Below are 24,759 nucleotides of genomic sequence, written 5' to 3'. Positions count from 1 at the left end.
GACGATTCCATTCATGTGGTAGCATGGAGAAGGCCAAAACCATAGGGACAGAAAGCAGGTCAGGGGTTGGCAGCAGGTGGGGTAGAAGTGGAAACTGCCAGGTTGGTGGGGGGTAAGGGGAATGTATTCTTTTGATTGTGGCCATAGTTATGTGAGTGTATATATTTGTCAAAACTCATTCTACACACGGTGAATTTTACCTTAATTTAAACAAAACAAGATACCAACCAGCAGAGAAACCACCCCATTGGTTACTTAGTAGTCACGAGGCGTGAAACGTCTTTACAAAGCAGAGACGGGCTGTCCCAACCTCACCCGTGATTGGTTTCAGCCTCACTGACGTGGGACAGCCAGATGTTGGGCGCCTCCTACCGAGATGCAGCTTGGAGAGCAGAGCATCTGAGTAAACATTCAGACAAATCCAGAGTGTGAAGGGGCCTCTCAGAAAACAACTGGGTTGGACTCCAGAAAGGTCAGTATCATGAAGACCAAAAAGGAGGGGTGGGGTGAGTGGGAAGATGGACAGGGGGGTTCCATCTGAATCAAAAAAATGATTGAAGAAACCTGTAACCCTTGGCTGAACTCTGAACAGACCAGCCATAAAAGACATTTTGGGGACAATTAAGGAAATTTGAACGTGGACTAGGTATTAGATGGTATTAATTTTATTAGGTATGATAAATGTGGCTTTGTAGGATACCGCTTTTGAGATGCATGTTGAAGTATTAGGGATGAAATGTGGTAGTTTGTTGTAGTTTGCCTAGTTTACTTCAGAATACTTCGGCCGCAAGAAATGAGGAAGCAGGAGTAGTATGAAGGGGCAGATCCGGGCTATGGGTCAGGCGGGCACCTGTGCCGACCGCACTTAGGACGGAATGCAAGCTCATTACAGAGGCCCCTTGAGACCAGAACTGACCATCTGAAGTCTGTTCTGCTCCGCCCACTTTTTGTTGCTTGGCTACACTTGCCACCCTGCAGGTGGTGATGGTGCTTCTGTGTATGTGTTACATCTGACTGTGCCTGGTTGTTTAGGGGCCACCACCGGGTCCCCAGGGCCTGCGTTTTTCACGCACCTGCGCGCCCTGCACACAGGTGCAGGCGCCTAGGCCTCTGGACCTTGCCGCTGTTTCCTGCTGGGAGTGCCTACCCTGTCTGGGACTAGTCGGTGACTCTCCCCCTCAACCCCCCCCCCCCCCCCCCCCCCCCGCGCCACCTCAGACCTGACCCCAATCCCAGCGGCACCGAGCAGCAGGAAGCCAGGTTTCTCCGCCACCTCCCGGACAGGTGACTGCTTCCAAAGCCTTTTCCACACATGGGGCCCCCAGCCCATCCTAGCCAAACACTGCCACCTGCTCGAGAAACTACACTTCCCAGCAGGCACCAGAGCAGCGATCTCAGCTCCCAGCATGCTCTTAGGCGCGGCCGGGCCCCCACGTTAACCCCTCAGTGGCTGCAGACTGGCGGGGAGCTGCGTGGGGAGCAAGTTATTTGTGGGGAGGAAGCGGCAGAGCTGAGGAGGGGATGGGGTTCAGGGACCTTGGGGAGGAAGGGACCTGGGATTAGCCGAGGACGGGCAGCAGGGCAGGGTGGTGAAGGGGAGGTGAGCAATGGGGTGCCCACCCTGCGGAAGTTAAGAATCTGGACTTTCACCTTTTACCGGAAAACGATCTCTTTTGGTGCCAGGCCCCAGACGGCGCTGAAGAGGGGGACGGGGGTAAGGGAGTCTGCCCTCCCTGGCTAAATCCACCCTCTGCCCCACACAAAATCTGGCCTTGATCTGGGCAGGTCCTGGAGGAGAGTGGAAACTCCTCCCCAGCCAGGTGTAGGGGGTGGAGTTTGATTCCCACGGGCTGGCGCTTGGTGCTGATGCAGGCATTTCCTCTACTCCCCTGGACCTTGGCCTGGAGCTCGGGAGCCCTTCCTGTCACCCCTGTCCTCCTCCCTCAAGAGTCGTGGGCATCTGGTTCCAGCGTATATGCGCCTGGAGACACCTGCCTTCCCTCCCCCTTGTCCTGGGTCTGGTCCTGAGCAGTGGGTGGTGACAGGCTGGTCCTTGCTGCGGGCAGAGTCTCTGGCAGAGTAGCATGGTTCCCCGAGTTCTCATTCCCCAGATGGGGTTAGGGTCGCTCCATCAGTTGTTCCGGACCAGGTGCAGGCGGGGTCCTAAGAAGTGGAGTCATGAGCAAGCAGAGCTTGCCCTCTGAGGTGGGAGTGGAGGACAACAAACAAGATGATTTCAGATTCTGGGGATGCCATGAAGAAAACTCAGTGGTGGTGGGGGGATGCTACCTCAGAGAGAGTGGTCAGGGGAGGCCTCTCTCCAGTGTCCCAGACTGAAAGGACAGCAAGGACGAAGACGTGGCAATGGGGAGACTGTGCTTGGAGCCAGTGAATGAGGGGGAATGTGGGAGGAAATGAGAGGACCTTGTGGGCTCAGGAGGGATCTGGGCTTCATTCTGAAAGCAGTGGGGGCTCCTGAAAGCCCCGTGGAGGGTGTTAAATAAGGCAGAGTCTTGCTTCCCCACCTGAGCCCCCATAGCGCCCTGGGCTTTCTGAGCACCGTCAGCTGGGGACCAGGGCCTATGGTCAGGCTGGCTGATTTGTCCGCCCATTGAAGCTATTAGTGGCCCCCTCAGGGTTCTCCTTTATAAAATGGGGTGATAATTCTACGTCACAAGGTGACGCTTGGCCCCACCTGCTGTCATCCTGCCTCCCCCTCCCCCTGCCACAGGCCCAGCCGCCCCTTGCCCAGAATGCCTGAGGGCCCCGAGCTGCATCTGGCCAGTCTCTATGTGAACGAGGCGTGCAAGGGGCTGGTGTTTGCCGGGTGCGTGGAGAAGTCACCTGTCAGCCGCAACCCCGAGGTGCCGTTTGAGAGCAGCGCGTACTGCATCTCCTCCTCGGCCCGTGGCAAGGAGCTGCGCCTGACTCTGAGCCCCCTGCCTGGGGCCCAGCCCCCACAGGAGCCACTGGCCCTGGTCTTCCGCTTTGGCATGTCTGGCTCCTTCCAGCTGGCGCCCCGGGACGCGCTGCCGGCCCATGCCCACCTGCGCTTTTACACAGCTCCTCCTGGCCCCCCACTCGCCCTCTGCTTCGTGGACATCCGCCGCTTCGGCCACTGGGACCTCGGGGGAGAGTGGCAGCCCGGCCGCGGGCCTTGTGTCTTGCTGGAGTACGAGCAGTTCAGGTAGGCCCGGTACCAGGCGTGATGAGCACAGTCTTAGGCTCCCGTCCTGGCTCTGTTAGCGCCTCGCTGGCCAGTGAGGAACAAGTCTAGTCCCCTCTGGTCCTCAGTCCCTTCATGTGTTAACAAAAAGTGTCCTTTCCGGGGAGCTAATGCATGTGGAGCCCCAAAACAACTGATGTGGGGGGGGCAAGAGGAGGATGGGCAGGCCTGTCCCAAGGACACGTGGCCAGCTCGTGTCAGAGCTGGGGATCAGCATTCCACTGTGCTTCTTGGAGGCTAAGAAAGGTGACAGGGCTTTAACAACCTGTCAAGAAGGATTCCCGCTCAGGTTCCCTTCCCTGAGCGGGAAGGAATTGCTTCGAGGCGGTGGGCTGCCTCATGCCACGGTTTCTGAAATGAGTTTGCGGTCTCCCACTTCTGCCTGCCCACTGGTCTGTGACCATCTGCCGGAGGGGTCACCGCCCCACCTGGGATGTGATGTGTGTCTCGGAGGATGGCATGGTGCCAGCCACTTCCCTTCACCGAAACATGAAACGTGTGCGGGTTTCTTTTTCGTGCCAAGCCCTCTTCCAGGTGTTGGGCGGGTACTACAGTGAGCAAGATGGATGTGGTCCCTCTCCCACAGGCTGAAGTTCAGGTAGGGCAGGGGGAACAAGGAAACAAAGTAGGTGACTTCAAATAGAAGAAAAATCAGAAGTAGATGACTCTTGGCCGGGGGGCTGGGGTTGGGGGATTAGGAAAAGACCACTCCAGATGATTTGAGCCAAGGCCCGCCTGATGAAAAGGACCCAGCCTTTGCAAAGCCCTAGAGGGAAAGCACTGTAGGGACAGAATCACAGACTCAAGGCCTGCAGTGGACTTGGTGTGCTTTCTATTGGGCCTTAGACTCGGTGGCCCGTCAGGGTTGGTCAGGGTGTCTTGAGCACAACAGAAGCCACTTGATTCCTGGCCTTCCCAGGCACAACCCTGAGTTCACCCCAGGGTCCTGGATTCCTCCCACCTTAACCTTCCTGGGAAGTCATTACATGTCAGCTGGCTCTGAAGTTTCTCTCACATGAGAAGTTTGGCTGTTTTTTTGGTCCCACTACTGGGGAGCATGCAGGGGTCTGCCCCCTAGTGTTCTGACCACTTAGGCTAATGTTCCCCACTTGGCCCCAAACTGTGTCTTACGGCCCCTACTTCATATGCTCCTTGTGCCTGTTACTGAGTCAGTCTCTCCAGGATCCTTTCCCACAAAGAAACAAGGTGCATTTCCTCTTCATGGGGGTGAGGAGGGATCTGGGACCCCTGGAGGTGGCGTGAGGGCTGCTGGGACACTCTCTAACCATGACTTGTCAGCACACATCTGTTGCACAGAGCCAGCTCCGGCTTCCTTGAAGATCTTCAGGGTCTTCAGAGAAATTGACCCCACCAGTGTCAGACCCACATTCTAGCCCATCAGAAGTTCCAGACAGGGAGCTCGGGCTCTTGGGACACCACATGAGCTCTTGGGATCACCTTGTTCTCCAAAAGGTCTTGAAGTCTTGAATCTGAGGGTCTTTGGTGATAGACCCACAATGTCTACGGACATGTGTGCTTCCTTGAACACATTGCCTTTTTTAAAAGATTTTATTTGAGAGACAGTGAGCACAAGCAGTGGGAGGGGCAAAGGGAGAGGGAGAAGCACGCTCCCTGCTGAGCAGGGAGCCCGACCACTCAGGGCTCAATCCCAGGACCCCAGGATCATGACCTGAGCCAAAGACAAGACACCCAGGGCCCCGAACACATTGCTTTTGACTGGTATCTTTCACCATTCATAATGAATTCAAATCTCATATTGGTGTTCCCAATTAACAGGAAAATGGAGGGGCCCCTGAGGGGCTCAGACGGTTAAGCATCTGCCTTTGGCTCAGGTCATGATCCTGGGGTCCTGGGATGGAGCCCCACACCTGGCTCCCAGCTCAGCAGGGAGTCTGCTTCTCCCTCTGCCTCTCCTTTGTCTCTCTGAAATGAATGAGCAAAATATTGAAAAAAAAGGAAAATGGAGGTTTTCACTGCCAATATAGCACCAAGGTTGGGAAATGGGAACAGGGACTCCCACATTCCTTCCCCTTACATCCAGGTACAGGTACCGCCGGCCCCTCTCCCCTATTGTGTGTCAAGCCCTCAGGAATGGGGGCAGAGAAGGGGGTCTCATGTGCCCGGGCTGGCTGTATTCCTCCAGGGAGAACGTGTTACGAAACCTAGTGGACAAGGTCTTTGACCAGCCCATCTGCGAGGCCCTCTTGGACCAGAGGTTCTTCAATGGCATTGGCAACTATCTGCGGGCAGAGATCCTGTACCGGTCAGCAGGTGGACCGGGAGGACTAGGAAGGGCTGGGTGTGCCCGCATTCTCCACTGCTTAGCTTAGCTCCACTCCTTCTCTCCACCCCACTGCAGGCTGAGGATACCCCCTTTCGAGAAGGCCCGTAAGGTTCTAGAGGAGCTGCAGCAGCGCAGGCCGGTGAGGGTGCAGGGAGCAATGCGGCCAACGACAACTAAGGCTGGGTTAGGTGTCTCTAGCTTTGGGCCCATTTCCCTTTCTCTTCAGTGTCTGGGGTGGGGGCAGATGGATTGTCTCTTGAGTCCTGCTAAGCTCTTGGGGTTCTGCACCCCGGGACTCATCTGCCTTCTGAGTGGCCCTGCCTCACGCTGCCAGCCAGTTCCTGCCTCTGCCCCTTCTCCAGAGCCCGGAGCTGACCCTGAGCCAGAAGATCAGGGCTAAGCTGCAGAACCCAGACCTGCTGGAACTGTGTCACTCCGTGCCCAAGGAAGTGGTCCAGCTGGGTGAGCCCTGGGAGCCAAAGACGGCTCTACCTCTGCTTCAGAATACTGTGGAACCCAGGGCTGTTCCTGCCCTACTTGGGGTGTGGATGTCTATAGACTTAGTTGTTGCTACCTGGATCAAGCCTCCTCACTTGTTAGGTGTCTATGTCCTCTGTGCAGCCCAGGAGGTGGGCAGGACAAGGGTTAATCACCCCCAGGATGGAAAAGCCATGGCCCAGAGCCAGGGAGCCTCCAGCCTGAGGGCATACAGCTGGGGGAGGGAGAGCCTTGGCCCCCTGATGCAGTCCCTCAGCTGTGTGGCTGAGGTCCAGGCCAGGTCGACCAGGCTCCCCCTCCTCACAGCCCGAGTCTGCCTTCCGACTCCGGCCCGGTTCCTCTGACCCACAGGGGGCAAAGGATATGGGCCAGAGCACGGGGAGGAGGACTTCGCTGCCTTCCGAGCATGGCTGCAGTGCTATGGCGTGCCTGGAATGAGCTCCCTGCGGGACCGGCGTGGCCGGACCATCTGGTTCCAGGTTTGGGCCCTAACCTCACACAGGCAAATGGAAATCCTGAGGAAGCTAGTGGGGTGGATAGACCTAGGGTCCCAGTAGGGCAGGAGCTGGGGTCTCCTAGGAGCAGATGTCTAGGGCTTGTGGACACCCCCAGGGGTCACACTGTCCCCAGTGGTATAGGATTTCCCCATGCTTTACTCCTCCTCTCCTCAGCCCCAGGGTCCCAGCCAGTGGAGCAGCCCAAGGCAGGGTGGCCTTGATGTGGGCTCCCACCTGGGGAGGATGGGGCTATCCGAGAGGCCTCTTAGGGGAGAAGCCCCACTGATTTGGAAGGATAGTTGTGAACTCTGCTTCTCCAAGGAAAACTACCCCTGCTCTAGCCAGGTTGATTCCTGAGTTCTCATTCCATTTTAGGGGGATCCTGGACCCCTGGCACCGAAAGGTAAGCCACTCTCAATGTAATAAGCTAGGAGAGCAGGAAGGACTAAGGTGCTTGCAAGAGCTACATCGCCCTTCTCCATCCCAGTCCCCACTGCACCCCTGGGAGTCACCCCAGAGCGGGAGTCTGCGGGAAGGGGGCTGAGGGCACAGGATCCCCACCCCCTGCCCAGTGTCAGTGTCCTGCAGGAGGCAAGTCCCGCAAGAAGAAATCCAAAGGAGCACAGCAGGGGCCTGAGCACAGACTGGAGGTATGTCTCCTCCCTTCATTCTCTCCTGCCCCAGCCGCACACCCCAGGAGCCCTCCCTTGACAATGGAGGCAATGATGGGTCCTCACCAACCTCTGAACTGCTCACAGAACCCCTTGGGGACTATCTCCTCTACTCGGGACCCTCTCGTTCCAAGCACAGCCCCTTCCAGGACACGTGGGACACGCAGAGACCCTCCTGGTCAAAGTACAGCCCAGCAGCCAGAGGGGACCAGCCTCCAGCAGGACCCAGAGGTCCCGCCAGTCCCTGGGAAGGGAAAGAGGAGGAGGCGACCAGCAACCTCAGGTGGGCCTTGCTAGAAGGCTCTGTAGGAGGAAGCGGTAGTGCTGGTGGGAAGACTGTGGACAGAGGTAGAGGGGAGGCCATCAGGGCAGTCCTGAGCCTCACCTGTCCTCCTCTCAGGCCACCGCAGACCCCGAAGGATCAAAGCTGACACCCCATTCTTGGATAATGAGGGGACGGCAGCCTCTTAGCAGGAAGGCCTCTTGCTCTGCCAAGCCCTGCGGGGCCTGGGTGGCTCAGCTGAAGCAGGTTGGAGCTGCTGGGGGCCAGGTGCCCTGGCCCTGTGGCTATTCCCTACACAACTATGATGTTTTTAATTGTACCCCATTCCCCACTTTTTAAACCCACATGAAAAATGCTATCATTTTTAATAAACGAATACACTTGAATTTCTTGGCACTTCTTGGGCTGGCTGTAGAAGGTCTGGGAAGCCCAAGTTGGGAGAAGCTGCTGCCTGACCTTGGAAACAGGAGAGCCACCCAGCAAGGCCGACTGAGCCCCTCCACCCGTCTTCCAGGCCCTGGCTCTCAGAGGACTGCCTGCCTCTGCAGGTATAGCCACTTGGAGGTGGTGTAGAGACCTGGGCCCCAGGCAGCAGGAGCCCCCCCCAGTTCCTCCCGTCCAGAATTCCCAGCACTGCCATTGCCCGTGCTTCCTCTTGCTCCTCTTCTAGAGGGCAGCCAGCTGGAATCCACCCTCCTGGCCGCCTCCCCATGGGAGGAGCTTCTTAACCCATCTCTTCTCCAGGTTGTGGTCCCTGATATCCCAAATCCCAGGGGGCGCAGCAACCCAGACCCTGCACAAATGCCTGGGGAAAAGCCTTCCTCCTTGAGGCTAGGCCCCGAGGGGAGTGATTAGGGACTACTGCTAGCAGGGTTCCTGAGTCGAGGGTTTATTTATTGTTCAACAGGTGAGGGACTCTTGCTTCAGGCTGGGGAGGCAGAAGTGAGGAGCGAAGCCTTCCACACAGAAAGCCCCACCGTCAGGGGTTCAGTTGGGAGGGGGCTGCAGCACCAGCAACAGGGACCGAACTTGGAAGGGAGAAAAGGTGAGCTTCAGGCGGGAGTCCTGAAGGGGCAGGTGGCCGGCAGGGTCGCGCTGCTCCAGGAGGTTGCAGCTAGAGAACAGGGGGGGTTATGAGGGCCCCGCGAGGGCAGGACTTCCGCCCCCCTCTGTGCCCCCCACTCACAGGACGGCCTCCTGAATCGGCAGCGACGTGTACAGCCAGCAGTCGACGTGGCTGCCGTGGGCCTCGTACAGCCTGAGCACCAGCGTGCGGCCCTGGAGGCTGGCCTCTGCCTGCCGGAGGGAGGCGGGTGGTGGGCGGGGCAGGTGCGGGCCCAGCTGAGGCCCCGCCCCCTGCCGCCCCGCCCCTTGCCTGCTTGACCGTCTCCAACACGACTGCGGGCGAGGACACAGAGAAGGCGCTCCAGGATGCCGCGGGCGCCGGGCCTGGGGCAGGCAGTGCCAACAGGGGGAAGTTGAGGCTGTAGGCAGCGCGGATAACGCCAGCTTCCTGGAAGGAGCCTGGAAATGGGGGTGGGAGCGTGGGCGCGCTGGCGTTTTCTCCGCCGGCCGCTGGGAGAAACCGAGGCTCAGAGCAGGGCAGAGATGCACGCCGGGCCGACGCACTCACCCTTGTGCGGCATCAGCGCGTAGGTGAACTCGTGGCGACCCATGTCAGCAGTGGCATCGGGGGCCTTCGGTGCCCGCAAGCTGGGGTGGGAAGGGCGGGAATGGGCCGGGCTGGAACTGTGGGGGCTCCGGCCCGGGAGGACGTGCGCCCCCATGCCAGCCCTCGTGGCCTGGCGAGCCCTCCACTCACAGAGAGAGGCTGAGGACGTTGCCGCGGACCGACGCGCCGTACTTGCAGTCGTTGAGCAGAGCCAGCCCAAACCCGTGCTCTGACAGGTCCATCCAGCGGTGGGCCCACACCTGGAGGGCGGATGCCAGACCCGCTTGGTGGCCCCGCCCCCTCCCCGGCCCCGGAGCTCCCGCCACTACTGGGAGGGCCCTCTCTGGGACCACGCCTCACCACAGGAGGCGCTGGGTACACCATCCAACCTGTCTAGGCCTCAGCTCCTCATCTGTGAAATGGGGACACCAGAATTCACCCCACCAAACGGGCATGTGGGTCAAAGTAAACACAGCATTTAGCACAAGGTCCAGCCCAAACGTCCAGCATGGTGATCACGGTGATCACCATCCTCCTCCTGACCCCACACCACACGGGGCTCTTCCCAGCCAGGCAGGCTGCAAACCCCACCCCACCCCACCCCATGCCAGACCTCAAATCGAGCCCAGTCCCAAGAGGTGTTGCGGTGCGTGGGCCGCTGCAGATGTCCGAACTGGACCTCATAGGTGGCTTGGGGGCTCCGCACGCGGGTGGGGAACTCCACCTTCAGGAATTTGTGGGCCTCATGCCAGTGCACCTGTGACGGAAGGACACACACACACACACACACACACACACACACACACACACACACACGCACACATAGGCCTGGGCGACTCCCTCCTCCCCAGCCGCCCAGGGAGAATGCCCACCCCCTCCCCGCCACCTCTACCTCGGTGTGGAAGCGGAGGTAGGGGCAGCCGACGTCCAGCACCACCTCCTGGCTGAGCCGACTACTGGGGCTGATCTGCAGCAGGAACCAGGCGCTGCCCCGCAGGCCACCCTCAGTGCCCACTGCCAAGGTTCCTGCCTGGCCCAGCACTGGCTTCCTGCGGGGTGGGGTAGCTAAGCTGAGCCAGGGCAAGCGGACGGAGGGGGCCCACCCCCACCCCGCGCCTGTCCACACTGTACCGTGTCTCCAAATGGTAGTCCATGACGTCCCATGCATCCCAGTACAGAGGGACATCATCAAACAACACAAACTGGTTCCCCACCGTTCCCTCAGCAATGGCCTCCCTAGAAGGATGAGAACTTTATGACCTTGATCTCTCCAGCTGCCTGAGGTGGGGTGGGGGCCGGGAGAACAGGCCCATGGGACAAGGGCACTCTTCCTAGCCCAGCCTTCCCTGCCCTGTGTGGGTCCAGAGCCCCTGATGGGCTGCCGTGGGCGGTGCTGGGGCCAGGGGACAGAGGGAACGGGCTCTGGGAGCCACCTGCCAGGCAATGTTAGAGGGCAATGAGGAGTTGGCACCTGCCGGAGGCCACGAGCACCAGGGACGTCAGGCAGCCAGTTGGGTCCAGCCTCACCCGGATGATGCCATTGTCCAGAGTCACAGAACCGTCGGTCTTGGTGGGAAGCGTCCTTGAAGCTGAGTCTGCAGGGACTTCCCACCACCAATAGCACCCCCAGCCCAGCCCCCCACCACTTGCTCCAGCTGGAGAGCTTAGAATCCCCACATTGTTAGGGAAGGCCCAGGAGGGGCCCCGCACACCCGCTTGTGCCAACACTCACCTCTTGCACCACAAACACAGGCTGCTGGGTCTGCAGGGGCTGCAGTGAGGTGGGGCTGGGGGCAGGGGCATAGCCCATGCTGGGCACGGTCACCAGGGCTGGGGATGAGGCCCGGGCATCAGTGCGGCCTCCCTGACCTTCTGGGAGCCTCACCCGAGGGTTGGGTGGCTGCTTCTCCTACTGCCCCCCAGCTGGGGGCACCCCAGGGCAGCGCCGCCTCCCCTGAGGCAATGTCCCTCCCATTGCAGTAGCAGCCTCTCCCCCCAGCTCCTACCGAGGCTGTGGGCCCCACCAGGCCTGGGCAGGGCCAACACTTCAGTGCGTTTCCACGGCAGCGTGTTGACGATGAGGAGGCCCTCGGGGCCTGGCTCCCCGGCACACAGAGCGGCCACCGCAGCACTCAGCAGCGTGTTGCCATGGGAACGGATGTCTGAGAAGAGACGGGCTGGTCATGGGTGGGCGGTGGGTTTGGGAGGACCCCTGAGTAGCCCACAGGCCACTCTCCGGGCTCCGCCCCGGGCGTCGGGCACAGTGGCAGGCAGGCCATCCAGCTCACCTTCATAGTGGCACATGGCCTCCTCCGCCACCAGCTGGATACAGCTTCCCGTCAGCACGTCATGGAACTGGTTCAGGAGCAGCAGCCTGCAGGAGCCCGGAGCAGGGATGGAGAAGGCTGGAGGGGCAGCCACAGAGCTGGCCGGGGGAGGCCGGGGCAGTGGCAGGGCTGGGCAGAAGCAGGCCTGACCTCCAGAGATCCTGCAGCTGGGCTGCCGGGTACAGGAACTGGGTGCTGCGGGCCACGGCCAGGCTGCTGAGCAGCTCCACGTCGTGCAGGATCCGCTCACACTCCCGGTTCCCCTTCTTGAGCTGAGCACAGTTGTTGGGGGGAACGGGGGGGCAGTCTGTCCCAGGCCACCTTCCAAAGCCCTCCGTGCTCAGAACCCGAGGCTCCCCAGGGCCTCCCAGATAAAGCCTCTGGTGCCTGACCTGTCCCTTTCCTCCCCAGCCCGAGGCCCGCCTTCTTCAGGAATACTCAGCCCTGCCACCTCCAGGTCCCTGGCCCACCCGGCTCTGGTACTTCTCTCCCTTCAGTGCCTCTCTGGAACATGAGTCTCTCTCCCCCAGGTCTGGACTAGACTCTGCCCCTGCAGACCCAGGGCACACGCTCCCTGCTGGGCTCAGGGACCAGCGCCTGACCTGGGCCTGAGTGGTGTAGGTGCCATTGTGTAGCTCCAGGAAGAGCTCCCCGACCCACGTGCACAGCTGCCCTGAGTGGCTCTCCAGTGCGGAGAAGAGTCGCCCCGGAGAAGACAGCTGCACCCTGAGGGAGACACAGCCTGGGTTGCCCAGCCTTGGGGGTACTGTGTGGCTCACCCTTCCCCCATGCCAGAGCAGATGAGAGATCCAGCCCCGACAGAAAGGAGCATCCCCACCACCCATCTCCAGAATGCTCCCTGTCCAGGCAAAGCCAGTTCCAGACACGCGGGGAGGGTTCTGTCTCCAGCAGATTTAAGCCCCTTCCCACCTGCAGCTTTTGCCCCGCCCCCAGGATGGAAGCTGGGAAGAGCTGAGGGTCAGGGACTAGAATGGGACAAGGTCCAGTGGAGGAGCTAGACAGAATGTCTGGGCGGAAAGCAGGGCTGCAGGCCAGGGCAAAGGGAGCTCCGAGGGCTACTGGAGGGCCAGGGCGCACCTGGGCAGCCCGTCTGTGTTGTGCAGCCGCTTTAGGCGGTCCAGCATGGTCTGGGTGGGGCCCCCGCCCCCATCCCCAAAGCCGAAGAGGAAGGCACTGTGGTTGGTCCGCCCCTTGTCCCTGTTGTTGACCACGGTCTTCAGCACCTGGATAGGCAGAGCAGGGTAACCCGGGTGAGCCTAGGACAGGACACCCAGCCCTCTCCAGCCCACTCCCCCCCCATCTCAGCCACCGGGTGCCCCCTCACCTCCTCCACACTGCCCTGCATCCCATATGAGTCTCCAGGTGGGAAGTGGGCCAGCACACGGGAGCCATCCAGCCCCTCCCAGAAAAAAGTATGGTGCTGCGGGCAGGGAGATAGGAGAGGGGCCAGAGCCAGGCCTGAGGCCTGTTGTGTAACCCTGGGCTTGGGGTCGGGGGGAAGAGACTCTCTGGGTGGAGTTGGGTGGTTGGTTCAGCATCCCTGAGTAAGCCAGGTGGGAGCTGAAACGGGCCAGGTGGGGACCCTGGCCCCCTGCTTCTGCTCACCGGGAAGGAGTTCACCAAGTTCCAGCTCAGTTTTTGGGTCAGGAAGCGCCTGATGCCGCAGCTGCACATGATCTGGGGCAACTGGGCTGAGTAGCCAAACGTGTCTGGGAGCCAGAACTGCAGGGAAAGGGGCTCCTGGTGAAGCAGCCCCAGCCCCTCAGCCTCCCCTGGCTCAAGGTCAAGCTCCAGCCCCATGTACCCACAGGCAAAGCGGCTTCCAGCCTACCTCCGAGCACATTTTCCCAAACTCCTGCAGGAAGAAGTTCTGGCCCTGCAGGAACTGCCTCACCATGGCCTCTCCGCTGGGAAGGTTCCCGTCCTGGCACCAAGTGAGGACAGAGGCAGCCAGCATCAGCGTCCCTGGGGACTGGGCGGGAGCTCGGGCCATCCCCACCCCGCACAGGAGTAGCCGGGGCTCTGACGGAGAGGGCTCATGCCCAGTGCCCAGAGGTGTTCCTCTCTTGGCTTCGCTCTGCTGTCTACCAGGGGAAGGGGAGGCTCGCAGGGCGGGGTCGGGCCTGCAGCCTCCCACCCTGTTTGAGACCCTCCTCTCCCTGGGGGTCCCGGGCCTTGGGAGTCCAGGACCCCACAGGAGGGGCATGAGGGTCCTGCAGAAAGCCACCTACCCACAAAGCCAAGGAGGGGAGGCCTGAGGCTGAGGGGTTGCAGATGGCACTTACCATTTCCACCCAGGTGCCCCCCACAGGCACGAACTGCCCTCGGCAGGCGAACTCCTGGAGCCGGGCATGGAGGCCAGGGTAGTGGTTCTTTACCCACTCGAACTGCTGCGCCTGTGGGGCAATGGGACCCGTGTTGGGGCAGGAGTGACAGGGATCCCCTCCCCCCGCCCCCTGGCCTAAGCACCTGGGGCCAGTGGGCAGCTGAGGGTGGGGAAAAGCCCTCCTCCTCAGGTGTGAGAAGGCCCTGGACCTCATCCAGGTACCCACATGGCTGTCCCTCTGACCTGGGAGCAGGCAAAGATGAAGTCCGGGTTCTGTTCCATGAGCTGCACGGCTGTCGCCCAGCTCCGGGCACATTTTCGTACAGTCTCCTTGAAGGGCCAAAGCCAGGCTGGACGGAAAGGGGTCAGAGGTGGAGGGAGAGCAGCAAGCTCCCCACAGATCTCCAGCCTCACCCCTTCCCCCCATACCCTGGGCCTCCAGAGGGCTGTCCTCCTCCCATACTAGGCCCCTTTCCCTGTAAGGCCCTCCGGCATCCCTCCTGAGCTTTCACTTCAAGACCCTGTCTCGAGGTGGGAGTAGGGGGTGGGGAAAGGAAGCTGTCAGTTTCATGAGTCAGGAACTGGAGGCCCCGTGCCCTGGAACAGCCTCACTCTGAGGCTGTGGCCCCCAACCCCTGAAAGGACCCTATAGAAGGTGGCAGAGATTAACACATCGGTGGGTGCCGCAGAAGAGGGGATGCGGCATCCCGACATGGATCTGCCTGGGCCAGCCCCACATGTGAGGCACTACAGCCTCTCCTGCCCTCTAGGCCCGGTTCCTTGCTTGCCAGTCCAGAGCTCTCACACTCCACCTCGAACCACGACACAGCACAGAAAGCCTTGTTCTATGCTTCTGAAACATTAGCTGCTTCAGATTCAGTACCTCGGGGAGCTTGTTAAAAATGCAGATTTCCTGGGGCACCTGGGTGGCTCAGTCAGTTAAGCGTCTCCCTTTGATCTGGGCCATGATCCCAGGGTCCCGGGATCCAGCCGTGTGGGGCTCCCTGCTCAGAGAGGGGTCTGCTTCTTCCTCTCCCTCTGCCCCTCCTCCCGCTGGCCCTCGTGCATGCGCACGCTTTCAAACAATAAAATAATCTTTTTTAAAAAAGCAGATTTGGGGCACCTGGGTGGCTCAGTGGGCTAAGCCTCTGCCTTTGACTCAGGTCATGATCTCAGGGTCCTGGAATCGAGCCCCACATTGGGCTCTCTGCTCAGCAGGGAGCCTGCTTCCCCCTCTCTCTCTGCCTGCCCCTCTGCCTACTTGTGATCTCTCTCTCTGTCAAATAAGTAAATAAAATCTTTAAAAAAAAAAAAATGCAGATTTCCCATAAGCCTCACAGACACTGCAGACTCATCAAGTTCAAAGCTGAACTCATGACCCCCCTGCCCTATCCCTCACCCTCTACCCATCCACCCCCTGCCCCAAACCTGCCCCTGTGCATGAGTCCCTATCTCCATTATTTCTACACCACTCCTCCCTGAGGACTGGGACACCCTTGTCAAACTCTTACTCGGTCTCACTTGGTTCAAAGGTCACCTCCTCTAGGAAGCCTCTCTGAGCCCTCCTGACCCATCAGGGTTAAGTGCCTCCATCGTGGCACCAACCCTGTCTGCCTACTTTACAACCATCATTCTCTAGGAACCTACCTCCCCGCATCTAACAAGGGCCACGTGGGGCCTCAGGTTTTGTCAAAAGAATAAACGAAGCCACACCTAGCGAAGCCCATTTTACAAATGGGGAAAACTGAGGCCATGGTGGGCCAAGAACTCACTGGGGACGACACAGTGTTTCTGGGGCATAGCCAGGGCTTCAAGGGCACCCCTGCCTTGCCCAGCCAACCCGGCCAGCTGCCGCCCTACCTGTATCAATGTGGCAATGACCCATGGCGTGGATGGTGTGCTGACTTTCTCCTCCACGTTGGCCAAAGAACCTGGAGGCCAGGGCCTGGGCCACCGGGAAAGTCTGTGGCTGGGCAGGGTCACACACGTTCACCATCTGGTTGGCTGTGTACAGGGCCTGGAAGCTGCGCTGGTTGTCTTCCCCAAGGCCCTGCAGCAGGGTTCTGTCCCTTAATTCCCATCCGGAGCAAGGGGGGTTTCCAGAACTCGGCCCCAGCTGACCTCTCAATGGTTCTTAGCAGAGCTCCTCCCTACCTCCAACCCTTCTGGTTCCCCCTGCTTAGTACTGCCTCCCTCCTCCCCCTTATAGAGGGAAATCCTTTCAATACTCAAGCAAGCAGAAACACTTTCCCTCTTTGGATTCCCAGACTCCCAACTCTCCGACCCAAGACACAACCGGTCCCTGGGGGGGGGGGGGGGCGGGGAGGGCCCCAGAGCAAGCAGCTGGGGTAGGGGTGTTGCTTACCTTGGCTATGCCCAGCAGCAGCTCCAGATCCACCAGGAGTCTGTGGACATCCCGGCAGAACACAGCCAGCTCAGCCCGGCTCACCTGGAACATCTTCTCTGGGTCAGGGGCAGCGATCATGCTTCCCTTCCCGGCCCCCAGGAGCCCATTGCAGGCTACTTCCACATAGACGGTCAGGCTACAAATGTGGGGAGGCAGCCTCAGGCCAACAGACTGGCAGAAGATGCTGGGGGCTGGGGGAGGGAGGACCAAGGAGGCAGCCACTGCCCAGTCCCTGTTTGCCTCCAGGGTCCACCCCCCGAAAGATCCCACAGTAGGTCAGGGGTCTGTGCGAGAGGGTCCTCTTCAGCTGATGAGTGTTCCACCCCGGGCAGGGGCAGTAAGCAGCCAAGATGGGAACTGTGTGAATTACGCTGCTGCTCAGCCTTTATTCCCATTTCCACAACTGACTTTACAAAGCACTGCCTTGGTCTCCGAACGCTTTCTGCATATTAAAACCGTGTTTGGATCCCCCAGGTCCAATCTTTCAGAGCAAAGATCCAGCAGCCAGCACAGGGCGAGCTGTTCTCTAGAGTGGCACAGTAATCTGTGGGGCTGTTCTGCTGTTTTCGGAGAGCAAATGGGACTTTGGTGGAGAAGCCTTCCCTGACCCTCCTGCCACCCCTCTCCGAAGTCTGGGACCGCCCTCCATACTGAGCTCCTGGTGTTTGCTCTCAGAGCCCCCATCGGTTTTGTAATTATGTAAGTGTCCCTGAGTCCCCCTTGCTGTCAAGGACCATACTACTCACTATCACAGTGCTAGGATCCAGAAGCATCAGCTACAGTGCTCAATAAATATTAGAAAATACAGTAATACTATGTCTGAGTTCTGAACGGTGTCATAAAATGCCCATGTTATAATAAGGGACAAAAAGATATCAGGATGCAAATCATCAAAGAAATACAACCTTAGCCAGGAGGAACTACACCTGAATGAGTTCCTGAGCTGAGTGCTGAAATGTTAATAATGGTCATCTCCAGGTGGTGGGATAATGGGAGTCACTGACTTTTTTGTGCTTTCCTGTATTTACCACAAGAAGGCAGACAGTATCTTTCTAGCCAGGGGGGGAAAAACAAAACAACCCCCCACCCCCCTCTTTAAAAAGAAACTGTGAGATCTGAGGATGCCAGTGTTGGAGGTGGGCGATTCGGGTCATTCTGAGCCTCAGCTCCTCCTTACCCCCTGGGGCCCCTCCCCCCAGCATGGTCCACCAGGGCATGGGGACTACCTCACCTCCGGGGGTCTCCTTCTTCCAGCCTGTTGGTCAGGACATAGCTGGTCTTCTCCCCCTCTGTGGTCAAACCCTGGTGGGGAGTGGAATGAGAGAGACAGGGCCAGCGGCTTTTCCACAGTTCAGAGGAAATATAAGCTGAGGGAGGCCAGGCCCCTCCACTTAGCCCCCAGCTGTGGCTCCTCTCGCCTACACAAAGCCAACACTGGCAAATCAGGGAGCCCTGGTGGCCGGTGCCCAACACCCATGGCAGCCCGAGTCCCCTGATCACCAAATGGCTTCTGTTTAGTCTAGCTGGAATGGAAGCTGAGCAAGTGAACTGACCACTGTATATTTTAGTTTCTTTATCTGTAAATAGGCATAAAGACCCACCACAAGCAATCATAAAAATTAAATCTGATATGGACGCTTAATTGTTGTTCATTCTGGGGAACTGGGGATGCTGTGATAGGGAGAGATCCATTACTTCAGGGGAAGAGGACTTGAATTTTTACTTTATGCCATTCAGAACTGCTTGAAAGTTTCCCCCCCATAAGTATAGGCTACATATAATAAAAACTGGTGTATTAAAACTAAAACTACAGGTGCCTGGGGGGCTCACTCAGTTAAGCGACTGACTCGACTCTGCTCAGGTCATGATCTCAGGGTTGTGAGACTGAGCCCCACGTTTGCCTCAACGCTCAGCACGGATTCTGCTCGAGATTCTTTCTCTCCCTCTTCCCCTCCCCCCCTCTAAAAAACAAAACAGAACAATGAAAACCACTAAAAATAAAAAGTGATATGGTCTGCAAAGCCACTAGTCTGGCACCCAGCATCCAGTAGAGAATTAATAAATGAATCTACTGTAATTATTGTACTTGATTAGCAATTATTTTCAGGCCAGAATGAGAAAATGGCCAGTCACTGGCAGGGTTGGCTTAGTACTAATTATCTTAGGACCCATAACCCCTCCATTCAACGTCCCAATGTGAGAGGGACCGATCACACCAGGGCCTAAATGACAACTTCCCCAGTCCTGCAATTCTTATACCCACAGGCACAGCCACTAAGCAGCGCCTTCTTCACAGACCTGGGCTGAAGTGGGGTCCAACCTATCCCCAGGGCAGGGCTGCTCACCTGGATAGGTTCTCCCTCTCGCCACAGCAGGCCTTCTCCATCACTTTCCCATCGAAGGTGAACTTCTTGACCCACCCATGCCTCTGGGATGGTGAGCTCTACCCGAAACCAGCAGGTCCACCACCTGCAAGACAGCCAACGGCATGGGCCTAGGGGTCCACGCCCTTGTCCTGCCAGAATCCCTTGGACGAAGGGTCAGAGGGGACTTGAGACTTTCTCCAAGCATCCGCGGCATCACAAGCTATTCAGCTCGGAGCCACAAGAAAGGAGCAACACGGTGTGCGGCGAGGGGAGGGGGAAAGGCGGGCAAGTCAGGGGTCCATGATCCGTCCTAGAGGGTCTTCCTGAGAGGTGTCGAGGTCCTGGGAGAAGGCAGGGGCGGGGGATGAAAACTCTCGCAGGAAACGGAGGCAGCAGGGAGCTGCTTCCAGCAGAGGGTGCTGCTCCGCCCCGAGAGGCTGTCTAGGAGCCGGGGCGGCCGTGGAGGTGTGGCCCTTCGAGCCGCAGCGCGAGGGAGGGGGGCTGCCCGCGGCCCCGCCCCCTCCGAGCGTTACCCACGTGGGTCCAAAGCTGTCCCCGATCTGCGCGGGGCGGAACTCCTGCTGCACCGCCTGCTGGTAGGAAAGCCTCTCGGGCGTCTGGAAGCTGGAGAGCGCGGTCACCGGGCAGCTGTCTCTGAAGAGCCTGGGCGGGAGGAGCCGGTGGGCGTGCGCTCGAGGCCGCTCCCGTTGGGCCCGCGGGCGAGTCGGCGGATGGGGCCGCGCATTCCCTCGACCCTCCGCGGAGAAGGCTGCCCCCCAGCACATCTTTTCCCGAGCCCTCCTCCCGGGCCCCTGCCCTGTCCGCGGCGGGCACTTCGTCCCTCGGCTCGGGTGGCCGCGGCTTGGATTTCCCCCCGGAAGGGAAGACTGGGGCGCGCGGACGCGGCCGGCCGGCGCCCGGGGCGAGGAGGCCCCCACCTGCCGCGGAGGTTACAGTCCGTGAAGTAGAGCGGCGACACGAATTTCTCTACGCGCTCCAGAGTAGTGCGCCAGTGCTTCAGGGCCGGCGCCGCCGCCATCGCCGCGCGCTCGCCGCTCTCCCCGGAAGGCCTCTGCCGCTGCCGCTGCCGGCGTGGCCCACGGCCGGGAACCAAAGGTTCCGGCGTCCGAAGGGCGCCTTTCGGCCCCGGGCAGCTTTTCGTGGAACACTGGCGGCTCTCGAAAGCCCCGCCGCGCGGAACTCAGAGCGAGCCGCTGAGCCGAGCGCGCGGCTTCCGAGGCTCTCCACCCGCTCTTCCGAACCCGCGGGCCACTGGGCAAATCCTTAAGTAGAACGGCAGCTTTGACGCTTAGAGTCTCTGAAAGTCACGACACCGAACCGGGGACTGTAGGCGCGACGGGCAGGCTGGAGCAGAAGCGTCACCCAGGCTTAGAAGCCACACGCGGCAACCGGCTAGCTCTCCCGGCCCAGCCAGACCTCTGGTACTCGCTAGCCGGAAAACCTACTTAACGTGGGAAGAGCCAGGCGCCGGGCCCGTGCTTTGAAGCTGATCGGCAGACCTGGGTTAAATAAGGAGGGCTTTGCACCGCGATAACCGGAGCTTCCTCCAACATATTCTGTGTATACAGCCGTCACTTATCCCCAGAAACCCTGGATATATTTTGATGTGATGGCAGATCAGTCATAGCATTCAAGATCCCACTTGAATAACGTTATTTCACCACACAGGGCTGGAGAGTTCAGAAAAGCCACAATGCCAGAAACCTCTCCAATTTCATCCTTACCCTAGTAGTCCATCGGCAGTTTCTTTTTGCCCCCTTCCAGGATTGCCAAGCAGTGCGCTTGTCTATAAAATCATTACTAAGAAAAATATATACACGTTAGCCCTGATACTTTAATGGAAATACTGACCAAGTTCACATTTCAAGTGCAAATCACAGGGAAAGGGGACTAGTACAGAACACCAAACATGATTTAAACTAAAGAGAACTCACCGCTATAACAGACTGGGTTTAGAACTTGGGAGTTGTTTTCAGAGGGCAGCAGGGCTAAAGATTGTGCTTGTAAAAACACTGGCTGTAGGTGAAGCTCCCACTTCTTTGGGTTGCCCTGATGGGGTTGCATTTTCTCCTGAACTTGACCTGCAGGGAGGTAAGTCTGGACATAACAGTGCTACCACAGCCAACAGGTGGGGTGTCCCTGGTGAGAACCCATCAATTTCCCCCATAATTCCAAGTCAGCCTGCCCTTTCTTAAGCAGAGGGGGATAAGTGGGGAAACCTGAAGATCTTTCCCCTCAATCAGTAACGCATCACTGTACCTCCAAGTCAGGCACTGCCCTAGCTTCACCCTATCTCCTCCCACAAGGCTCTATCACCACCCCTACACTTTAGGGCTCAGAGTCTCCTGTTCCCCCTGCAACAACAAAAGTCTAAAATAGAAGTCTATACCATGTGTTTTTAAAGTTCAGAAGCGCCCAAACTTGTAGTCTTTGGTGGCGGTGTTGGGGTTTTTAAGCAAACAAAAACCACACAAAACACGACTGCTTACTTAACGACTGAGACTAGGGTAATGGTTGATGGGAGAATAAATCTACCAGAGTACTTGGAGGGGTTCAGTTGGTCTTTGTTCAGAAACTCCAGGCTGAAGACCTACAAAACTCCTACTCACTCAGTTTAAATGTCTGGTCTACCAGTCTAAATTTATGTAATTAAAAAAAATATATATTCCATTTGCAGTTGCTAATAATGTAGCAAATCTCTCTCCCAACCCCATTTATACCACACGCCTTGTACGCATTTCCTTCAAATACTGCTTTGGTATTTAAGTCGTTCACCTCCATTTCCAATTAAGGATAAGAAAAACAACACAGAAATGCAAACTAAATAGCCAGACAACTGCCCAAATAGAAAATATTTCCAAACAGTTGAAATAAGGAGAAAAACATGTACTAAAAGAATGAAGTATTCTATTTTAAAAATTTGGAATATTTTGATTTGAGACAAGTGCAATGAACTGCTAACTATTTAAAGCAAATTCTCGTTTGTGCGGAGGGTAAGGAACTGAAGCCCAAAATCCCTGTTCCACAGTAGTTCTCTGGTGAGGACAAGGGACTTGGGTTGAGAGTTCATTCCTTAAGTAAGAACCAAGCTTTATTTATTTACCAAAAAAGAAAAAGAAGAAGAGAGAAAAGAAAAAAAAAAAAGAAAAAAAAATGAAAGGGAAAAAAGGAAAAAAGAAAAAAAGTTGGGGCAAGGGGGAGACAAGTTTTACACAAAAGTACTACAACGGTAACTCCCTTTGGTAAAAAGTGTAATAAATGTCTTGTACATCTGTTCACAGGTACTAAATCTGAGCCACATAGAACTATGGTACACAAGAAGCTAGAGCAGTTATGCTAGCACATCAAAGCATATTTCTTTTAATAAAAAATCGACAGTATGTACATTATTTACAAAAAAAAAGAAAAAGAAAAACCAAGTTAAAATTGTGTGTGTGTGTGTGTATGTGTGTCAGAGAGTAAAGCTGGTGGATGGCACTAGGGTAGACTAGTAAAGAAGCAGGTACAAAACAGTTCCACGGGAGCTAAAAAGGACGACGGATTTGAACTTGCTGAGGTTGAGAACCAGAGGAGAGTGTAAGGGTGGGCAGCGAGGGATTCGTCAGGAAAAACCCACAAGATGATCAATCCCAAAGCCAAACTGCAGGTCCCAGATAAAATCTAATGGGTGATCTAGATGTGCTCGAGTGACCAGGAAGAAAAAGAAAAAGAAAAAAAAAAAATCAAATCCAGTTTTTTTTCCTTTTGGGGGGAGGAGAGGAGCAGTGACCATCAGAGTTACAATCCATCTGAGCGGTGAGTCCTTCCCCAGTCTGTCAGTGCACGCCCATCCAGTCAAGGTGTGAACAGCGTCTGGCTCCTTCATTGAAGGTCAGGCCCCAGGAGACTCCAGTCTTAGCTCTGCTGGTGTGTGCAAGCGAGCTGCGCGTCTCTGTGCTTGCACGGATTTCCTTCCCCTCCAGGGCAGGCTAACACCCCAAACCCCTTGGGAAAAGTTCCAGCTCCGGCTTCATATGGTATCCACGTTCCTTCTATGCAGCCCACTTGGTGCCAGGTTGCACCAGCCACACACTGATCAGGTGGCCATGTCCCAGAGAGGCCCAGTGAGGCTTGAAAGGCATCTTCCTTGTTTCTTCAGTGTGCGTGAGTGCGCGCGCTCCCCACACACACCCCTCAGTTACCTGCTCCGGCTCTGCGGTTACGGGGCTTTGAACGCTGCGCCGTATTTGACACGGTACTTGTTTATGCTTACAAAGTGCAGGGTCTCTGTGTCACAGGTGGTGGTACAGGGCACCAGGCCCTCCAGCCCCTCACCCATGAGCCACTTGCTGGTCTCTGCTGCCATCTCACGGGGCACGTGCTCCTTGGTCCATTTGTCCACCCAGGCCTGGAACCTCTGATGTAGCCGCTTGCTCACACGCTCATGGGACTGCGAAAGAGAATAAAAAAAATTGTGAACTAAGACAAAAAACAAACAAACAAATAAAACCAAAAAACCCCTCTTCAAATACAAAGCCTAATTTTCTCCTTAAGTAGCAGGGGAAAAGATGTGCGGTCAAGCCTTTGATACTACTGGTTAGTTAGGAGTCTCTGTTTAAAGAAGAAAATTGAAAAGAGGCTAAGAACACAGAGTAGGTGCAGAATTGGAGCCCATAAAGCCCCTAAAGAAATGTTGACACAGGGTCTTAGCAGAACGAGCTCAGTAGTTCTCATTTTTAGCATTCATTAGTATCAACTAGGGAACCTGATAAAAATACAGATTTCCTCGTTTTCATCAATCTGAAATTATTTTTTTTAAAGATTTTATTTATTTGACAGAGATCACAAGTAGGCAGAGAGGCAGGTGCGGCGGGGGGAGGGGGGGAGCAGGCTCCCCACTGAGCAGAGAGCCCGATGCAGGGCTCGATCCCAGGACCCCGGGATCATGACCCGAGCCTAAGGTAGAGGCTCTAACCCACTGAGCTACCCAGGCGCCCCAATCTGAGTTTTTAAACTAGCAGCCCAGATGCCTCTAATGTACCCGAATGAGACACAATGAGTTGCAGCTATGAGGTCCTTCTGTCAGCATGACAATCCACTTCTAAGTAAGACGGCACAAGGCAAAGGGCTTAAAACCCGCTTTCCCTTCACGGTTATTACCCTGCCCTGCCCAGCAGAGCATGGGGCACAGCAGATCTCCAGGGGAGGTGTATGTTCCTACCTACCCAGCCACCAAATATCTACCAATGCCTATGTGTGAGGCAGAGGAGGAATGCCAAGATGAATTCGGTGCTACCCAGCTCCTGGAATAATCTGCACCAGACCCACAACACACAGCGTCATGAGGGAAATCTATTAAATCACCCGTCCAACTTTTCCCACTTGAATGACCTCTAGTCCTTTCACACTTCACCAGTCCCAAACACAGTGCTGGATGTGCCCCCAACCCCCTTCCTATCAACAGATTTTGCCCCTAAACTGCCCGTTTTCTCAAGCAGAAACAAAACCAAAACCAAAACAAGACCAGGCATCATCCTTGATGTTCTCTTTTCTCTTACCCACTCACGTCTATCTGATCATTACCGCATCCTGACAACTCTATACCCAAATTGTACCTCTGATCTAATTCTTAGAATTCCTCTTAGCCCGGGTCACCGTCACATCCCACTTGGACAAGAGCAGTCTTTTGAGCATTCTTTGCCTTTCCAACTTCATGCCCCAAATCATCCCCACTGGGATGAACAGCAGTCCAAGCCATCCTGTCAACAACATCCCCAAGTACTGCAAACAAAATCCAAACCATGGTCTACGAGACTAGTGATGAGGTCTCTGCCCACCCTCCCTCTGGCTCAAGCCACGCTCATGCTTCTGGTTTCTCACACATGCCGAGTCCTTTCCTCCCTTCTGGCATTGCATTTGCTGGTTTCCTTCATCTAGAAAGCACTAACCCTCAACTCCTCACCAAGGTACATCCTGGTCGTTGTTAAAAACATCCTGGTCGTTGTTCCAACCTCAAGGGTCACCTCCTAAGGGAAGTCTGCCCCCACACAAACAGGGCCTGCATGCCAGCTACCCACAATCGCCTCACCTAGTTTCTCTCCTTCATTGTGCGTATCACACCATTTCATATGCTCTACTTCATGGCTGTGCCCCAGGGCCC

General features: G+C 56.9%; 3 protein-coding genes across 16 annotated transcripts in view; 1 reads left to right on the top strand and 2 right to left on the bottom strand.

Moving 5' to 3' along the window:
* The first annotated feature begins 328 nt into the window (after window positions 1–328).
* Window positions 329–8,005, top strand: LOC111153195 (nei like DNA glycosylase 1). 8 transcript variants are annotated; one of them, XM_022512065.1, is made up of 10 exons: window positions 329–472; window positions 2,732–3,187; window positions 5,391–5,510; window positions 5,607–5,670; window positions 5,894–5,993; window positions 6,381–6,508; window positions 6,902–6,929; window positions 7,115–7,175; window positions 7,314–7,480; window positions 7,598–7,743. In XM_022512065.1, exons 2-10 carry the CDS (start codon window positions 2,754–2,756, stop codon window positions 7,666–7,668), a joined length of 1,173 nt encoding a protein of 390 aa, XP_022367773.1. In that variant the 5' UTR covers window positions 329–472; window positions 2,732–2,753; the 3' UTR covers window positions 7,669–7,743. The 8 variants fall into 8 exon arrangements, with proteins under 8 accessions (XP_022367773.1, XP_022367770.1, XP_022367767.1 ...); XM_022512059.1 differs by lacking the exon at window positions 329–472 and adding an exon at window positions 1,215–1,714 and having other exon boundaries at window positions 3,012–3,187; window positions 7,115–7,176; window positions 7,337–7,480; window positions 7,598–8,005; XM_022512061.1 differs by lacking the exon at window positions 329–472 and adding an exon at window positions 1,215–1,714 and having other exon boundaries at window positions 3,012–3,187; window positions 7,115–7,176; window positions 7,285–7,480.
* A 343-nt stretch (window positions 8,006–8,348) lies between these two features.
* LOC111153213 (mannosidase alpha class 2C member 1) lies at window positions 8,349–19,720 on the bottom strand. Of its 7 annotated transcripts, none has more exons than XM_022512098.1 (26): window positions 19,538–19,718; window positions 19,137–19,262; window positions 18,579–18,702; window positions 17,465–17,535; window positions 16,192–16,369; window positions 15,687–15,876; window positions 14,070–14,176; window positions 13,786–13,896; window positions 13,332–13,424; window positions 13,106–13,222; window positions 12,825–12,920; window positions 12,578–12,723; window positions 12,082–12,205; window positions 11,630–11,751; window positions 11,441–11,526; window positions 11,159–11,314; window positions 10,885–10,982; window positions 10,624–10,718; window positions 10,284–10,388; window positions 10,045–10,201; window positions 9,766–9,909; window positions 9,303–9,412; window positions 9,108–9,193; window positions 8,856–8,929; window positions 8,667–8,776; window positions 8,349–8,594 (listed from the first exon to the last, which is right to left on the bottom strand). In XM_022512098.1, exons 1-26 carry the CDS (start codon window positions 19,636–19,638, stop codon window positions 8,468–8,470), a joined length of 3,054 nt encoding a protein of 1,017 aa, XP_022367806.1. In that variant the 5' UTR covers window positions 19,639–19,718; the 3' UTR covers window positions 8,349–8,467. The 7 variants fall into 7 exon arrangements, with proteins under 7 accessions (XP_022367806.1, XP_022367803.1, XP_022367802.1 ...); XM_022512095.1 differs by having other exon boundaries at window positions 8,856–9,004; window positions 9,114–9,193; window positions 19,538–19,716; XM_022512094.1 differs by lacking the exon at window positions 19,538–19,718 and having other exon boundaries at window positions 8,856–9,004; window positions 9,114–9,193; window positions 19,137–19,522.
* Window positions 19,721–21,663: 1,943 nt separating this feature from the next.
* The window catches only part of LOC111153299 (SIN3 transcription regulator family member A), a 69,789-nt gene continuing 66,693 nt past the window's right edge, over window positions 21,664–24,759 (bottom strand). The window contains exon 21 of the mRNA XM_022512236.1: window positions 21,664–23,049. Coding sequence (XP_022367944.1) covers window positions 22,819–23,049 — 231 coding nt within the window. The 3' untranslated portion in view covers window positions 21,664–22,818. The remainder of the gene's footprint in view (window positions 23,050–24,759) is intronic.

Source organism: Enhydra lutris, unplaced genomic scaffold, assembly GCF_002288905.1.
Source record: "Enhydra lutris kenyoni isolate GAN:26980312 unplaced genomic scaffold, ASM228890v2 scaffoldscaffold31, whole genome shotgun sequence".
NCBI classification, from domain to species: Eukaryota; Metazoa; Chordata; class Mammalia; order Carnivora; family Mustelidae; genus Enhydra; species Enhydra lutris.
Note: the sequence above shows the minus strand (reverse complement) of the source record. Positions and strands in the feature narration are given on the sequence as shown.

Excerpts from the sequence above, each read along its gene's own strand:
- LOC111153195 (XM_022512058.1), top strand. The coding sequence starts at position 1,313 with ATGGGGCCCCCAGCCCATCCTAGCCAAACACTGCCACCTGCTCGAGAA. Across the intron at positions 5,671-5,893 it reads AGCTGCAGCAGCGCAGGCCG|AGCCCGGAGCTGACCCTGAG; the intron begins GTGAGGGTGCAG and ends CCCCTTCTCCAG. Across the intron at positions 7,481-7,597 it reads GAGGCGACCAGCAACCTCAG|GCCACCGCAGACCCCGAAGG; the intron begins GTGGGCCTTGCT and ends TCCTCCTCTCAG.
- LOC111153213 (XM_022512094.1), bottom strand. The coding sequence starts at position 19,384 with ATGTGCTGGGGGGCAGCCTTCTCCGCGGAGGGTCGAGGGAATGCGCGG. Across the intron at positions 16,370-17,464 it reads GAAGAAGGAGACCCCCGGAG|CCTGACCGTCTATGTGGAAG; the intron begins GTGAGGTAGTCC and ends CCACATTTGTAG. Across the intron at positions 10,719-10,884 it reads CTGTGTTTGTGGTGCAAGAG|ACCGACGGTTCTGTGACTCT; the intron begins GTGAGTGTTGGC and ends CTTCCCACCAAG.